Source organism: Pan troglodytes, chromosome 9 (genome assembly GCF_028858775.2).
Source record: "Pan troglodytes isolate AG18354 chromosome 9, NHGRI_mPanTro3-v2.0_pri, whole genome shotgun sequence".
Taxonomy (NCBI): Eukaryota; Metazoa; Chordata; class Mammalia; order Primates; family Hominidae; genus Pan; species Pan troglodytes.
This window is the reverse complement of record NC_072407.2, coordinates 13,637,604-13,655,136: the sequence shown is the minus strand read 5'-3', so window position 1 is coordinate 13,655,136 and position 17,533 is coordinate 13,637,604. Positions and strand designations below refer to the sequence as shown.

General features: G+C 42.6%; 1 protein-coding gene across 18 annotated transcripts in view; it reads right to left on the bottom strand.

The window, feature by feature from the left end:
- ZNF143 (zinc finger protein 143) overlaps nucleotides 1-17,533 on the bottom strand; it is a 64,449-nt gene that overhangs the window by 25,481 nt on the left and 21,435 nt on the right. For all 18 annotated transcript variants that reach the window (XR_010147140.1, XR_010147141.1, XM_054662083.2 and 15 more), the window contains 4 exons: nucleotides 8,247-8,366; nucleotides 6,634-6,709; nucleotides 5,225-5,350; nucleotides 1,753-1,932 (listed from right to left, as the gene is read on the bottom strand). Coding sequence is in view for 16 of the 18 variants with exons in the window: in XM_054662083.2 (XP_054518058.2) it covers nucleotides 1,753-1,932; nucleotides 5,225-5,350; nucleotides 6,634-6,709; nucleotides 8,247-8,366 (502 nt within the window). In the remaining 2 variants the exon portion in view is untranslated. The remainder of the gene's footprint in view (nucleotides 1-1,752; nucleotides 1,933-5,224; nucleotides 5,351-6,633; nucleotides 6,710-8,246; nucleotides 8,367-17,533) is intronic.

Genomic DNA, 17,533 nt, shown 5'->3' with positions numbered 1-17,533 from the left:
TGAAACCCCGTCTCTACTAAAACATACAACAAATTAGCCAGGCATGGTGGCAGGCGCCTGTAGTCCCAGCTACTTGGGAGGCTGAGGCAGGAGAATGGTGTGAACCCAGGAGGTGGAGCTTGCAGTGAGCCGAGATCGCGCCACTGCACTCCATTATGCAAAGAGAATGAAGTCAGACAAAAACCCCCCACATACTGCATGATTTCATTTATATGAAAATATCCAGAATGGGCAAACCCATAGAAGAGAAAGTAGATTCATGATTGCTTACACCTGGGGGGCGGGGTGGGGAAAGGACTGCTTCTGAGTATGGAATTTCTTTTAGGGGAAATGAAAATATTCTAAAATTGAATTGTGGTGATGGTTGCACAACCTTGTGAATATACTAAAAAACACTGAAACACATACTTTTTTTTTTTTTTGAGATGGAGTCTCGCTCTTGCTCAGGCTGGAGTGCAGTGGTGCGATCTCAACTCACTGCAAGCTCTGCCTCCCGGGTTCATGCTGTTCTCCTGCCTCAGCCTCTGGAGTAGCTGGGACTATAGGCACCCGCCACCATGCCCGGCTAATTTTTTCTATTTTTAGTAGACATGGGGTTTCACCATGTTAGCCAAGGATGGTCTCGATATCCTGACCTCGTGATCCGCTCACCTCGGCCTCCCAAAGTGCTGGGATTACAGGCGTGAGCCACCGCGCCCGGCCCATATACTTTAAATGGATGAATTGTATAGTATGTGAATTATATTTCAATAAAGCAGTTTACAAAAAAAAAAAAAAAAAAAAAAGAATATGGCCAGGCGCGATGGCTCACACCTGGATTCCCAGCACTTTGGGAGGCCGAGGCGGGCAGATAACTTGAGGTTGGGAGTTTGAGACTAGCCTGACCAACATGGAGAAACCCCGTCTCTACTAAAAATACAAAATTAACTGGGCATGGTGGCACTTGCCTGTAATCCCAGTTACTAGGGAGGCTGAGGCGGGAGAATTGCTTGAACCTGGGAGGCGGAGGTTGCAGTGAGCCGAGATCGCGCCACTGCACTCCAGCCTAGGCAACAAGAGCGAAACTCCATCTCAAAAAAAAAAAAAAAAAAAAGAATATATCCATAGACCACCCCTCCCCCTCACAAGCTTCACAAAGTCCAGTTTAAGAAGTACCTTAACTTTGACAGCACAACACACAAGGCCTCTGGCTACCTCTCAGAACTCACCTTGTACAAATCTTCTACATGTACTTAATGCTCCTGTCATATGGAACCACTGAGTATCACGCTTTTTCATACCTTTGTGCCTTTCCCCATGACATTTCCCCTGCCAGGAATACCCTTCTCTCTTACGTGGCAAACTTCAGGATTGAGTCTGTATGCCGAATTTCTCCCAGAAAGCCTTCCCAAAATGCTTCTCCCATTCCTGTAGAAGTGACTGCTCCCCTCTCTGCTCCCACAGCATCTTGTCCATATAATGGGAGACACTGCAGCAGTTGTATGTCTACTATCTCTTCCCAAGTAGCCTGCCCTTGACAATGTCTTATCTCTCTTTCTATGTTTGATGCCTGGCAGGAGATACTCAATAACTGTTTGCTGAATAAATGAATGTATGACTGTTAAGGTGAAACTTTTTCAAGTTGCTTAATCTCTTTCCACCATGCCAAGTGATAGAAAGGAGGGAAGAGATTAGTTGGAAATGGTTTCTGGAAAAGGCAGGAGTTAAACTGAGCCTTGAAAGATAAAAGACCAAAAGATCAGAGATTGTTACCTGTGTGTATCCTCACGTGGTTTTTATAATTTGTTGCACTGGCAAATGCCCTCCCACATCCTGGCTCTGTGCAGTAATAAGGTCTTTCTCCTGTGTGTGTCCTAACGTGCACTTTTCTGATATTTGATGTTGTAAAGGACCGACCACAGCCTTCGAAGGGACACTTAAAGGGCCTTTCTCCTGCAAATATAAAGGGTAATACATTAAATGGTGCAAAAATATATAGAGGATTAAAATGTCTTATCCTTCAATCCTGCCTAGGATTATGCTCAAGACTCTAGCCTTCTTGTGCTGAGCTTCCCTTTCAGGCATTTTTGGGGCGGGGGGGGGTTGGGGAAATAGCATCTTCCACTCCAAACTTAAATCTACATAAGAAACTGGGAATGGTATTCAAAACTAATCACTGATTACATAGCTCTCCAAGATGGAATCATCCAGGTAGGCAAAAAATGAGCTGAGAAAAGCAGAGAGAAAAACATAAGAAATATAAAAGAAAAGTACAGTCAGGAACATGAATTAAATTAGAACAAACCCAGAATTCCCTAAAAGCTTGTATCCTACTTGATTTATTCTACAATATCTTGCAGGAAAATGATTTTTGCTCTTTAAAAATATGGTGTTTTGACCAGCCTGGCCAACATGGTGAAACCCTTTCTCTATTAAAAATACAAAAAATTAGCTGGGCGTGGTGCCGGGCGCCTGTAATCCCAGCTACTCGAGAGGCTGAGGCAGGAGAATCGCTTGAACTCAAGAGGCGGAGGTTGCAGTGAGCCGAGATTGCACCGTTGCACTCCAGCCTCAGCGACAGAGCGAGACTCCATCTCAAGAGAAAAAAAAATGGTGTTTTAACTAAAGTTCAACAAGATAATGCCTAATATTAACTGTGTCAGGAAATAGTAGGTGTTCAATACATACTTGTGTTATTGAACCAAAAAGAAAAAAGAAAATCTAGTGCCCAGCACGTATGTCAAAAATACCTGCTGGACATACTACTACTACCCTCATAATCTAAGCTTATAAAAAGTCTGGCCAGGCACAGTAGCACATGCCTGTAATCCCAGCACTTTGAGAGGCTAAGGCAGGCGGATCACTTGAGCTCAGGAGTTCAAGACCAGCCTGGGCAACATGGCGAAACCCCGTCTCTACAAAAAAAATACAAAAAATTAGCTGGGTGTAGTGGTGCACACTGGTAAGTCACAGCTACTCGGGAGGGTGAGATGGGGGGATCACATGAGCACGAGAAGTCAAGGCTGTAGTGAGCTGTGACTGTGCCACTGCACACCACCCTGGGCACTGAAGTGAGACACTGTCTCAAAAAAAAAAAAAAATCTGCTTTACCAATTATGTTTCTTTCCTTCATATTTGCTTTATACAATCTTGGAATATGAAAGGCCTTTAAACTGTCAAGCAAGAAGTAGCCTTTGCTTTTGATTCTCATGTACCCTTTTCTAGGATGAGCTCAAATTAGGCAAACAACTTCTGGGGAAGGGGAAAAAAAATCTCTTTATGTAGACAGATACAGATATTTATCTATATATAGTAAGTTTGTTAAATTTTTTAAGAGATGAGTCTCACTATGTTGCTCAGGCTGGAATGCAGTGGCTCTTCACAGGCACGATGGTTGCACACTGCAGCCTCGAACTCCTGCCCTCAAGCAATCCTCACACCTCAGCCTCCCGGGTAGCTGCGACCACAGGCACATGCCACCACGCCTGGCTAGTTTGTTGTTTTTCTTTTGGTCAAATGAAATTATGATTTCTCTATTGGTGGAAACCGTTCCGAAAGATTTCTCCCCTTAAGTATGAAATCATTTTAAAAGGAGCAGGAATCTTTGATCCTATCTTTAGTAAGTTTTATTCATTATGTCAGCCTAAGGAGAATAAAGAGTTTATCTTGGGCAAGTCTTTTCTCTTGGATCTAGATGACCTCTAAAGTCTTCCCAGCTCTGACATGCTATGACAGGGAATCAACTGTTCTAGGATAATTTTCACTGTATTACTACTCTGATTCTGTAACATCCTGCTTTGTTTTTGCACTGTAATCTTCTGTATTTGTTACAGAAGTCCCTATGTCCCTTACTCAATCCCACACTATACCAATGAAAATATCATGATTTTAAAGCTGTTATATGAACATGTGGTTTGACAAATGAATACTATGAAATAAATCACAATTCTGATGTTTTTTAATCAATATTTATAAAACTAGATTATTGGTTTGATATAGCTTTTATATAACAAGTTGGTTTTATTTCCAAATTCAAGTAGAATTTATGGGAGCTTGGAAATACTCGCCTCTGATACAATAAATAAAAAGTGCATGAATGAGATGGAAGTAGAGACCTACAGCTCTGTTCCTCAATGTTGTAAAGTAAAGCCAATCTGGGGTCATAGTTAAGCTGCAGGTTAAACATTAATAGCTGCAAGAATCCTACATGGAAATTAGCTAAACTATTTCAGATATTTCCATACATGGGGACATAGTTATCATACCACGTTTAAAACATCTATAATAAAATCCCAAACTAAATTATCTTAATGCTGTATTATTTAGTCAACAGCTTATAATAGCATCTCTTATCAACAGCTGCTGAACTTTTTTTTAGCTCCAATCCAAAGCAAACATTTATCTTATTAATACCAACTCCACAAGTAATCAAATATAAGGAGGAGAGGAGATGGTCGAGGAGATAAGAATAACATACTGTTTAGGAAAAGAAGATAAAATTTAGAGAGAAGGAGAAATGATCACAAAAAGTAATGAATCTTTCTTGCTATGGGCCTGTTGGGGTTCAGACACTTTCTTTAGCAGCTACTTAATGCAGGAGAAACAACTGGGTGCCTTAGGTTCTGTCTCAGCTCGGCTACTAATTAGATGTGTAATCCTAGGTAAATAAACTTGTTGCCCAGACAACTAAAACCTGAGAGAGCTCGTGGTCTAGGGCCACTGTTAATCTTTTCTGGGACATGGACCCTTCTAAGAATCTAACAGAGCTATAAGCCCTCACCCTGAAAAGCAGCAGACATGCACATACAGCAAGTCATATGGAATTTCAGGGTTTTAAGAGAAGCCCTTGATATTGACTTCCTGAAACTCTACCAGAGACTCCTTCCTCAAGTCCCGTCCCTGCAGATTAACTTGGCCTAGGCCGGGCGCACTGGCTCATGCCTGTAATCCCAGCACTTTGGGAGGCAGAGGCAGGCGGATCACAAGGTCAGGAGATCGAGACCATCCTGGCTAACACAGTGAAACCCCGTCTCTACTAAAAATACAAAAAATTAGCCGGGCGTGGTGGTGGGTGCCTGTAATCCCAGCTACTCGGGAAGCTGAGGCAGGAGAATGGCGTGAACCCGGGAGGCGGAGCTTGCAGTTAGCAAAGATTGCACCACTGCACTCCACCCTGGGCGACAGAGCGAGACTCTGTCTCAAAAAAAAAAAAAAAAAGATTTTGACACTCTGTTTCCACTAGTACCTGTATGAGTTCTGATGTGTTTCTGTAGATCTCCTGAAGTTTTGAAAGATTTAGTACAATTATCTTCCGAACACCGATATGGCTTTTCTCCTGTATGAGTTCTGACATGACTTTTTAATCCATAACCTTTAAGAAAAAATTAAAAGAAATTTAATTACACAATACTGCTCTAAATATGCACACTGAGATTAAGCTACTGAAAAATATAGTCAATACCAAGTATAAAATATCAGGCAAATACACAGAATAACTATTTAAAATGTACAAAAGGGCCAGGCACGGTGGCTCACGCCTGTACCCCCAGCACTTTGGAAGGCCAAGGCGGGCGGGTCACCCGAAGTCAGGAGTTCGAGCTCAGCCTGGCCAACATGGTAAAATCCCATCTCTACTAAAAATACAAAAAATTATCCGGGTGTGGTGATGCATGCCTGTAGTCCCAGCTACTCAGGAGGCTGAGACAGGAGAATCGCTTGAACCCAGAAGCAGAGGTTGCAGGGAACCGAGATCACGTCACTGCACTCCAGGCTGGGCAACAGAGTGAGATTCCGTCTCAAAAACAAACAAAAAAATGTACAAAAGTATCATAGCTCAGGAATGCCATGCTGAAAATTCAATAGTTTCATTTCTGTCTAAAAGAGGTTGTGTGTTTCTTTTCTAAAGTGCCTCAGTTTTATCAGCTGTTCTCATACCCCAAGAGCTCAAAGTGGAATCAAGACATGGAATGAAGAATGGAAGTCAGCAGGCCTGGTGCCAGTCCCAGCCCTGCTGGATGCAAAGGCCTCATCCCATTGCTAAGGCCTGTCCTGATGTTAGAGTCTATGACAGCCTTTAAAGCTTGGCTTTTATTTTCCCGCTAAAATAAACAGAATGTGGAGGAGTGAAAAGTATCAAACACAGCAGGCAGGCCAGGTGCAGTGGCTCACACCTGTAATCCCAGCATTTTGGGAGGCCGAGGCGGACGGATTACTTGAGACCAGGAGTTTGAGACCAGCCTGGCCAACATAGTGAAACCTCATCTCTACTAAAAATACAAAATATGAGCCGGGCATGGTGGCGAGCGCCTGTAATCCCAGCTACTCGGGAGGCTGAGGCACTAGAATTGCTTGAACCTGGGAGGCGGAGGTTGCAGTGAGCCAAGATCCTGTCACCCAAACCTGAGTGACAGAGTGAAACTGTCTCAAAAAAAAGAAAGAAAAAGAAAACACAGCAGGCAGAGACAGGTCAGTGAAGAAAAGAACAGAGAGGGGTCTAGAGCAAGCAGGACGAAAGGCAGTTATGAGAGAGACTGAAAAACTGATCATGTGCTTCTGCAGATTCAGACACAGCCAAGGGGTCAGTTCCTTCCACTAGCCTGTCTCTACTTGACCTCTAATTGGAATCAAGAAAAAAAACAAAATTCATACTTGTACCTGTTGCAAATGCCTTCCCACAGCCTGCATGCTCACACTGATAAGGCCGATCTCCTGTGTGTGACCTCTCATGGACCTGTGATTAAAATGCAGGCATGATTCTATTTCCTTTACGTATTCCTCAGGAAGATGGTTGCAACACAGACCTACTTTTTCCCACACTGCTAAATGATTTTGTTGTATGCTTTTTTCTTATAAAAAAGATAACTTCACAAAAACAATAGCCCAATAGTTCTCAATATAGACCTAAATGTTAAATATTAAGAGGTAGTTACTAATATTTTAAGTAGGGAACAGGAACGTTTGAGGTCTGAGCTTTCTCGAGTGGTCAAAGATGTCTGCATGAAACATACACATGATGAGAAACTAGAAGCAGGGGGCTGGGAGAGACTACACAACGTAAGGTTAAGAGTGTGGAGGCTACTGCTAGAGGGGCCTGGATCTGAGGCAAGGATCCACCACTGCCTAGTGGTGTGGCCATGGGCACTTGCCTTCTCTGAGCCTCAAAGGCCTCTCTGAAAAGTGGGGACACAATAGTATCTACCATAGAGGGTTGCCATGACAAATGAGTAACAATGACAATGGCTAACATTTACTGAACATTTACCACATCAGGCCACTCTTTTTAGTACTTTACGTGTATGGTATTAACTTATTTAATTTTTACAACCACTCTGAGAGGGAGATAACTCTTAGGATCCAATTTTATAGATGAGGAAAATGAAGTACTAAGAGGTCAACTAACATGCCAAGGTTACTGATAAATAGTGAAGATGGGCCCCAGGGCCACTACTCCAGATATGCTAAGTGCATACTTCGTGACACATTGAAAGTTCTTTAACAAATCTTAGCTATTATTGAGTCATGGTATGTTCTGTTATGTATAGCAGCAACTGAAATAAAAATACTTAGCCCAAATATTTATTTATTTATTTATTGAGATGGAGTTTCGCTCTGTTGCCCAGGCTGGAGTGCAGTGGTGCAATCTTGATTCACTGCAACCTCCGCCTCCCGGGTTCAAGCAATTCTCCTGTCTCAGCCTCCCGAGTAGCTGGGATTACAGGCACCTGCCACTGCGCCCGGCTAATTTTGTATTTTTAGTAGACAGAGTTTCACCATGTTGGTCAGGCTGTTCTCGAACTCCTGACCTCAGGTGATCCACCCGCCTCGGCCTCCCAAAGTACTGGGATTACAGGCATGAGCCACCACGCCCGGCCTTAGCCCAAATATTTAAAAGCCAAATTAACACCAACTTTTGCTAGATTTCAGTGAATTAACAGAGATGTGTGATTACACACATATCTCTCATATAATTAAATGGATTTCATACTTCACAACATATATTCAAATATGTAGAGTACCTACCATGTGCCAGGTAGTATCCTGGACATTAGGAATACAGAGATGAAAAAAACACAGTCCAAGCCCTCAAAAAATTAACAGTCTCTAAAGTCTGCACAGGTTTTTACATGTCTGTGTATGAGTGTGACCAAGTGCCAGTATCTTGATAACTGGGAGAAAACAGTGGCATTTGAATTACACAAAAATATGATCTTAGTATTTAATATCCTAGGTATTCTCATAACTAGATAGAACATTTCTTTTATATATACCTTGAGATGATGAGCTGTTGTATATAATTTTCCACATCCATCATATTCACATCGAAATGCCTTCTCTCCACTCTGTTGAGATTTAGCAGTTACTCTTGTAGCATGTCCTTGTAAAACAATCTAAATAAAACAAATAGTATTATTTAAATTACTTAAGCCAGGCACAGCGGCTCATGCCAGTAATCTTAGCACATGGGGAGGCAGAGGTAGGCGGATCATTTGAGCCCAGGAGTTCAAGAGCAGCCTGGGCAACACGGCAAAACCCTGTCTCTATACAAAAAAATATTACAAAGTTAGCCAGGTGTAGTGGTGCATCTATGGTTCCCAGGTACTTGGGAAGCTGAGGTGGGAGGATCACCTGAGCCCGGGGAGGTCAAGGCTGCAGTAAGCTGTGATTGCACCATTGCACTCCAGCCTGGGTGGTGGCAGAGTGAGACCTGTCTCAATCAATCAATCAATCAATCAATAATACAGAAATAAAACAGATAAATTATGATTTTCAGAATTAAAAAGACAAAACTGTTATGTGGGTTTCCAATCTCAGGTCATCACTTTATTAGGACTCTTTCACCCCGAGTCGGTCAGGTTAATTCCATTGCATGGTTGAAGTCAGTGACTCTGAAAGTACAGTAGTCAAAAGGACAGTCACAGAAATACACAGCTGGAGCTCACAGATCTATTCCTACTCTAGAAAAACAACCTAAGTAGCATCTTCACCGGATGCAGGTATTCCTTGATATACTCAAGTGATCCGTCTACCTGCCTTTTTTTAGAACCTGTGTCCCAAAAACAATGTCAAAAGTGTTTTCAATTTCAAAAGCAATGAGAAAGGGGTAGGTCATTTCAGTCACCTAGAGGAAACATTACAATCCATATGATACTACTATTCTGTACTTATATTCACTAGAAGATCATTTTTCTGGGATGTAATAACATAAAAATCCAAATGCTGATTTTTAAAGGCTTTTTAAAGTAGAAATTAAGGTATCATAAAAATTGAAGAATGACTTTCTACTCTGTGAGCCATGTGGTGACAGTGTTGCAACATCCTATCTCTGTAGACTGTCACACATGGCATATAATTCTGGGTAATGACCTACTACAATTACACACATCCCAGAATGGTAAAGGCAGAGAAAGGAGGAGATACAGAGGCTAGAATAATGGTGGAGGAATTGAGAAGTACCCTGCATTAGACGACAAGAATATAGAAAGACTTTGACTTTTCCTTGTAATATAAATCAACTAAAAAACAAGCAGTAGAGATCTCAGTGTAATTGTTAAATTACAAGCTATTTATTTTGTCATCCCCATACTGTATGTTCATTAAATGTTGCAGACCATAATTTTCTGAATAAAGGTAGATCTGTTGATAAAATATTTGTATAAAAGTATGCATAGGCCAGGCGCAGTGGCTCACACCTGTAATCCCAGAACTTTGTGAGGCCGAGGTGGGCGGGTCACAAGGTCAAGAGATTGAGACCATCCTGGCTAACATGGTGAAACCTCATCTCTACTAAAAATACAAAAATTAGCTGGGCATGGTGGTGCGCGTGCCTATAGTCTCAGCTACTCGGGAGGCTGAGGCAGGAGAATCGCTTGAACCTGGGAGGCGGAGGTTACAGACAGCCGAGATTGTGCCACTGCACTCCAGCCTGGAGACAGAGCGAGAATCCGTCTCAAAAAAAAAAAAAAAAAGTAGGCATAATTCCCAATGGGCAAAAAGAAAATGTTTATTATAGACTGAAAAGTGCCTATACAAAGAATAATATAATTCCACATCTTTTCTGGCTAGAAAATTCCATCTCCCTACTTCCATGAGGCCTGTTGTCATCATTCCAAACACAGATGATTCTTCAATTCCTCAGCAAACCTGTGATATTTAGCTTGTATCACTGGTGTGAAACTTGAATCAACTGTCTTGCTGTAGAGACATTTATATTTCCTTTTCTTCCCTATTAGTCTATCAGCTACTTGAAGTCAAGAACTGTGTCTTATATGCCTTCATAACTCACAGTGCTAGGTTCACCCTGAAAATGTCACAAGATTTATAAAAGGATTCATACCACTAAAATATATGAACAGAATTACGAGAAATTTTTCTTTTCAGGGGTATTTTTAAAGTTCTAAAATTAAGATTGTGATAATTGTTCAATTTTTTGAATTTACTAAAAACCACTCAGCTGTACACTCTAAATGGGTAAATTTAAAGTGTGTAGGCTGTGCCGGGCGTGGTGGCTCAGACCTGTAATCTCAGCACTTTGGGAGGCCGAGGTGGGTGGATCACCTGAGGTCAAGTTCGAGACCAGCCTGACAAACACAGTGAAACCCCGTCTCTACTAAAAATACAAAATTAGGGCTGGGTGCATTGGCTTATGACTGTAATTCCAGCACTCTGGGAGGCCGAGGTGGGTGGATCCACCTGAGGTCAGGAGTTCGAGACCAGCCTGGCCAACACAGCGAAACCCTATCTCTACTAAAAATTATAAAAATTAGCCAGGCGCTGTGGCATGTGCTTGTAATTCCAGCTACTGGGGAGGCTGCGGCAGGAGAATCGCTTGAACCCGGGAGGCAGAAGAATCTCTTGAACCCGGGAGGCAGAAGAATCGCTTGAACCCGGGAGGCAGAAGAAGCAGTAAGCCAAGATCACGCCACTGCACTCCAGCCTGGGAAACAGAGCGAGACTCCGTCTCAAAAAAAAAAAAAAAAATTAGCCAGGTGTGGTGGCGAATGCCTGTAATCCCAGCTACTTGGGAGGCTGAGGCAGGAGAATCACTTGAACACAGGAGGCAGAGGTTGCAGTGAGCCAAGATTGTGCCATTGCACTCCAGCCTGGGCAATAAGAGCAAAACTCCATTTTAAACAAACAAATAAATAAATAAATAGTATGTAGGCTGGGCACAGTGGCTCAAGCCTATAATCCCAGCACTTTTGGAGGCCAAGGAAGGCAGATTGTTTGAGATCAGGAGTTCGAGACTAGCCTGGGCAAATGGCGAAACCCCATTTCTACAAAAATGCAAAAACATCAGCTGTGCATGGTGGCACCTGCCTGTAGTTCCAGCTACTCAGAGGACTGAGGTGAGAGGATCGCTCGAGTCCAGGAGGTTAGGCTGCAGCGAGCTGTATTTGTGCCACTGCAATGCATCCTGGGTGACAGAGTGAGACACCTGTCTTTTTTTTTTTTTGAGACGGAGTCTCACTCTGTTCCCCAGGCTGGAGTGCGGTGGTGCGATCTCGGCTCACTGCAAGCTCCGCCTCCCAGGTTCACGCCATTCTCCTGCCTCAGCCTCCTGAGTAGCTGGGACTACAGGCGCCCGCCACCACGCTGGGCTAATTTTTTTTTGTGTTTTTAGTAGAGACGGGGTTTCACCGTGTTAGCCAGGATGGTCTTGAACTCCTGACCTCGTGATCCGCCTGCCTTGGCCTCCCAAAGTGCAGGGATTACAGGCATGAGTCACCGCGCCCAGCTGACACCTGTCTTAATAAACAAAAAAGTAATACAGAAATAAAATAGAAAAAATTACAGTGACAAAGCAAGACCCTGTCTCAAAAACTTAAAAAAAAAAGGATGTAAAATGTATCTTTTTCTTGTTTCGTTTTAAGAGACTGGAGTCTTGCTATGTTGTCCACACTAGACTCAAGTTCTTGGGTTCAAGGAATCCTCCGTCTCAGCTTCCTGAATAGCTGGGACTACAGGCATGTACCACTGTGCCCAGCTAGTATGTGAAATATATCTTAATAAAACTATAAGAAATGGAAATCAAATATTATTAGAACAAAAAATTTCTTAGGCCAAGTGCAGTGGTTCATGCCTACAATTCCAACACTTTAGGAGGCCAAGGTGGGAGGATCGTGTGAACCCAGGAGTTTGAGACCAGCATGGGAAACATGGGGGGAACCCCATCTCTGCAAAAGATAAAAAAATAGCTGAGTGTGGTGGTATGTACTTGTGGTCCCAGCTACTTGGGAGGCTGAGGTGGGAGGATCACCTGTGCCTGGGAGGTCAAGGCTGCAGTAAGCTATGATCGCCCCACTGCACTCCAGCTTGGGCATCACAATGAGATCCTGTCTCAAAAAGATCAGTTTCTGTTTATTGCTCATGAAAACAGAAGAGCCTCTATGAACTCTTTAAAAATCAACTATTATTTTAATAACTTCATTTTTTTTTTCATGTATTGTAACAGCAACACATGTACTCTGGAGGAGTCTGGATACCACAGTGAAGAACAAAAAGTTCTACCAGGCACGGTAGCTCACATCTGTAATCCCAGCACTTTTGAAAGATTGAAGCAGGTGGATCACTTGAGCCCAGGAGTTGGAAACCAGCCTGGGCAACATGGCAAAACCCTATCTCTACAAAAAAAATATAAAAATTAGCTGGGCACGGTGGTGCGTGCCTGTCATCCCAGGCTGTCATCAAGCAGGAGGACTGCTTGAACCCAGGAGGTTGAGGCTGCAGTGAGCCAAGACTGTGCCACTGCCATCCAGCCTGGGTAACAAATGAGACCCTGTCTCAAAAAAAAAAAAAAAGAAAAAGAAAAAAAAAAAGCTTAAGTGTGTTATAATTCCACCATCCAGGGAAAATCATTGTTAACTTCTTGGTCTATTTCCATTCAGTATTTTTTATTTTTATTTATTTTAGAGACGGGGTCTCACTCTGTCACTCAGGCTATAGTACAGTCGCACAATCACAGCTCACTGCACCCTCCAACTCCTGGGCTCAAGTGATCCTCTTGCCTGAGCCTCCCATGTAGTTAGGACAACAGGTGTGTACCACCACACTCAGCTTGTTTTAAAAAAAAAAATTGTAGAAATGGAGTCTTGTCATGTTGTCTAGGCTGGTCTTGAATTCCTGGCCTCAAGCAATCCTCCTGCCTCAGCCTCCCAAAGTGTCTGGATTACAGGTGTGGGCCACCGTGCCCAGCCCAGTGTTTTTTAAATACATACACAAGTGTAGAGTCTTATTTTAGTAGAATTGGCATGAAGCTTTATATGATTTGTAAAGGCAGATTTCAATTGACGAAAGACTCCAAATTAAGAGAAAAGGACTCTTCCTCCTATTCTCTTCCCCTCCTTTCTAACAGCACTATGAAATGAAAGTGCTTACCACCTTTCCACATCTGCCAAACTAAGCCCAGCTGCTCACACCTTCATACTAGGTAGCAGCAGCAAATAACCCAGAGAGACTCATATCTGAATCTTTTCTGTTATTCTATTGCTTCCTCCTAGGCCAATTTATTAGGAGCTTCAATTCTGGTATGAAACATATACCAGGAATTTCGCATCTAATTTAGTTAAGCCAACGAAACAATGTTGAATTCCTAACCAATGATGAGTATTGGACATTTTTTCCAAAAATGTACTTGTTTTTGCTCCCATTCTTAATGTCTATAGTGGAGACTTTAAGAACTTAGGGTAGTAAAATAAGGGTCAGAAAATTCAGTTTAGGGAGAACTACTGAGGTCTCTGAATGTGCGCCTGCGGGGTGGGGACATGGGTGACAACAGCAAGGTTTCTTATTTCTAAGCCAGCTGAAGTCACTAGCATTTGGCACGCTAAGAGAATTATAAGTAAGGGCAGTGTCCAACAGAATTATTTCCACTAGTATCTAATTACTCAAAACAGACCTCTCTTAAAGGCATTCTCACAAAGTACAGTAAGATGAATACCTGTACAAACACCCAAATAACAAAAGGAACCTCGGGAAAGAAAACTACAAAAATAGCAATGACCTACAGTATACAGTAGTTGGAAAAATAAAAGGCCAGGGAGACACAGTCAAAAAGCCATTCTGGCTTTTATCTCAATGCATAGAGTATTTGGGTGTGATAGGATTCCCTCCCCTTTTATTGGAAATGTTTCCTTGCAAAGATCTTTATCTCCAATCTAGGCTAACATTTACCTTCTCAATTCCCAAATAAATGTGTTTTTTTTTTCTATTTGGAACCTCCTTTGCATCTACTACCTTCTTATTCTATTTCCAATTAACTACCCTTTATACCTATCCCTCCATCATAACTCCCTACCACTTCCTATCACAACATTCTAAAATAATAAATGTTTAATAAACAATTGGCAAAACACCTACTTTCTAAAATGATAAATAAAATACTGTTCCTGCCTTTGTAGGGCTCTCAGTCTAGCTAGTAAAACTGTGCTATTAATGAAGGATTATAATAGAATATAATAATTGTTATCACAGGAGTCTATGAAAAGATCTAACAGGGCAAAATGCAAAAGTAGGGAGATGTAGGTTAGGGCAAGCTGTCTAGGGGTGAAATTTGAAGACTGAAGAAGAGGACTGGGGAGTGCTGTCCAGGCAGAAGGAATAGTATGGTCAAAGGTTTGGAGTGTATCTAGAAGAAGTGGAAACAACATGAGAGTATTATGTTTACATAATAGAATGAGTTTCATGAAAATGAAAGTGTAGGACCAAGTTTGTGAAAAGCAGTAAATACTACCCTGAACAGCAAGCCTAGACAATGAAAGCCAAAGGAAGGTATTACAATATTTTAAGTAAGGGACAAGCCAAGATAACCTCTGTGTTTTATTTTAATTAGTTAATTAATTAATTTTTTTCAAGACAGGGTCTCGTTCTGTTGCCCACACTGGAGTGCAGTGGTGCAATCTCAGGCCACCGTAACCTCCGCCTCACAAGTTGAAGCAATTCTTGTGTCTCAGCCTCCCGAACGGCTGGGACTACAGGTGCGTGCCACCATGCCTGGCTATCTGCGTTTTAGAACGAGAACTACAGTAATAGCGGGGAACAGACTGAAAAGACAAATGAGGTAGGGAGCCCAAAAGAAGTTTGTATAATCATAAATATGCAGGAAAGAAGTGATAAAAACAAACCTAGGATAATGACTGTGGAATAGAAAGCAATAGCTGATTCTACAGATGTTCTAGGGGAAAAAATGGACAGAATCCAAAACTCAAAAGCTAAATTAAAAGACCAAAACTATAACAGGTGTTTCAGGGTTATGCAGCATGAAATATGTGCAGTCTCTGTCAAAGAAACAGCAATCTGATATGTCATCACAAGGGAAAACTCTCAAGGGCAATTTTGAAGCTAACACCAGTGAAATACTAATCAGCTTCTAAAAACCATGTATAGAAAATGACTTCACTGGTATTTAAACTTAATGTATGTTCTGAGAATTAAGACATAACCTTGGCCGGGCGCGGTGGCTCACACAGTGGCTCCCAGCACTCTGGGAGGCCGAGGCAGGCAGATCACGAGGTCAGGAGATCGAGACCATCCTGGCTAACACGGTGAAACCCTGTCTCTACTAAAAATACAAAAAATTAGCCAGGTGTGGTGGTGGGCGCCTGCAGTCCCAGCTACTCAGGATGCTGAGGCAGGAGAAGCATGAACCCGGGAGGCAGAGCTTGCAGTGAGCCGAGATCATGCCCCTGCACTCCAGCCTGGGCAATAATAGAGTGAGACTCCGTCTCAAAAAAAAACAAACAAACAAAAAGACATAACCTTAGCTCTGCCATAAACTCACCATGTAACGTTGTGCAAGATACATAGGGCCTATCTGCCTGTCTATAAAGGACATACTGTGGCCAGGTGCCGTGGCTCACACCTGTAATCCCAGCACTTTGGGAGGCTGAGGCGGGCGGATCACGAGGTCAAGAGATCAAGACCATCCTAGCCAACATGGTGAAACCCCCTCTCTACTGAAAATACAAACGTCAGCTGTGCATGGTAGCATGTGCCTGTAGTCCCAGCTACTCGTGAGGCTGAAGCACGACAATCCGCTGAACCCAGGAGACGGAGGTCACAGTGAGCTGAGATCATGTCACTGCACTCCAGCCTGGTGACAGAGTGAGACTCCATCTCAAAGAAAAAAAAAAAAAAAAAAAGAATTCCGGCCAGGCAAATTGGTTCACACCTATAATCCCAGGACTTTGGAACATCAAGGCAGGAGGATAACTTGAACCAACACTGCACCATTGCACTCCAGCCTAAGCGACAGAGCAAAACTCAGTCTCAAAAAATAAATAAATAAATAAAATAGGGGTCGGGCATGGTGGCTCACACCTGTGGTCCCAGCACTTTGGGAGGCCAAGTGGGCGGATCACAATATCAGGAGTTCAAGACCAGCCTGGCCAGCATGGTAAAACCCTGTCTCTACTAAAAATACAAAAAATTAGCCAGGCATGGTGGCGTGTGCCTGCAGTCTCAGCTACTCGGGAGGCTGAGCGGAAGAATTGCTTGAACTGAGCAGTGGAGGTTGTAGTGAGCTGAGATCGCGCCACTGCACTCCAGTCTGGGTGACAGAGCGAGATGCCGTCTCAAAAAAAAAAAAAAAAAAAAGGCATGTTGGCTCACACCTGTAATCCCAGCATTTTTGGAGGCTGAGGTGGGTTGATCACTGGAGGTCAGGAGTTCGAGACCAGCCTGGTCAACATGACGAAACCTCATCTCTACTAAAAATACAAAAATTAGCTGGGTGTGGTGGTGCATGCCTGTAATCCCAGCTATTCGGGAGGCTCAGGCAAGAGAATCATTTGAACCCAGGAGGTGGAGGTTGCAGTCAGCCAAGATCACACCACTGCACTCCACCCTGGGCAAGAGAGTAAGACTCCATCTCAAAATACATAAATAAATATAATAATAAAATAAAACAAAAAATCTCTAGTAACCAATTGAAAAAAATTAAAACAGGTGAAATTAATAGTAATTATTTTGTTTAACACAATATGTCCAAAATATTATCATTTCAACGTTATCAATATAAGAAATTATTGATATTTTACATTATTTTTATCGTACTATGTCTTCAAAATCCACTTACAGCATATCTCAATTTGGACTAGTCATATTTCAAGTGCTTAACAGCCACATATGGCTAGTGGCAACCGTATTGGACATTGCAGATCTAGTCTGTAAGGAAGAGGTACAAAAGGCAAAGGAGAAAAAAGCTACAGTAAAAAAAAAAAAAAAAAAAAAGAATCCCATTCAGTAGTCTTCTATTTGTCTACTGGTACCAATACCAAATGGTAACATGTCTACAGATAAAGAGTAATGGGATTTTTTGGCCGGGTGCGCTGGCTCACGCCTATAATCCCAGCACTATGGGAGGCCGAGGAGGGTGGATCACGAGGTCAGGAGATCGAGACCATCCTGGCTAACACAGTGAAACCCCATCTCTACTAAAAATACAAAAAATTAGCCAGGCATGGTGGCGGGCACCTGTAGTCCCAGCTACTCCAGACGCTGAGGCAGGAGAATGGCGTGAACCTGGGAGACGGAGCTTGCAGTGAGCCGAGATCGAGCC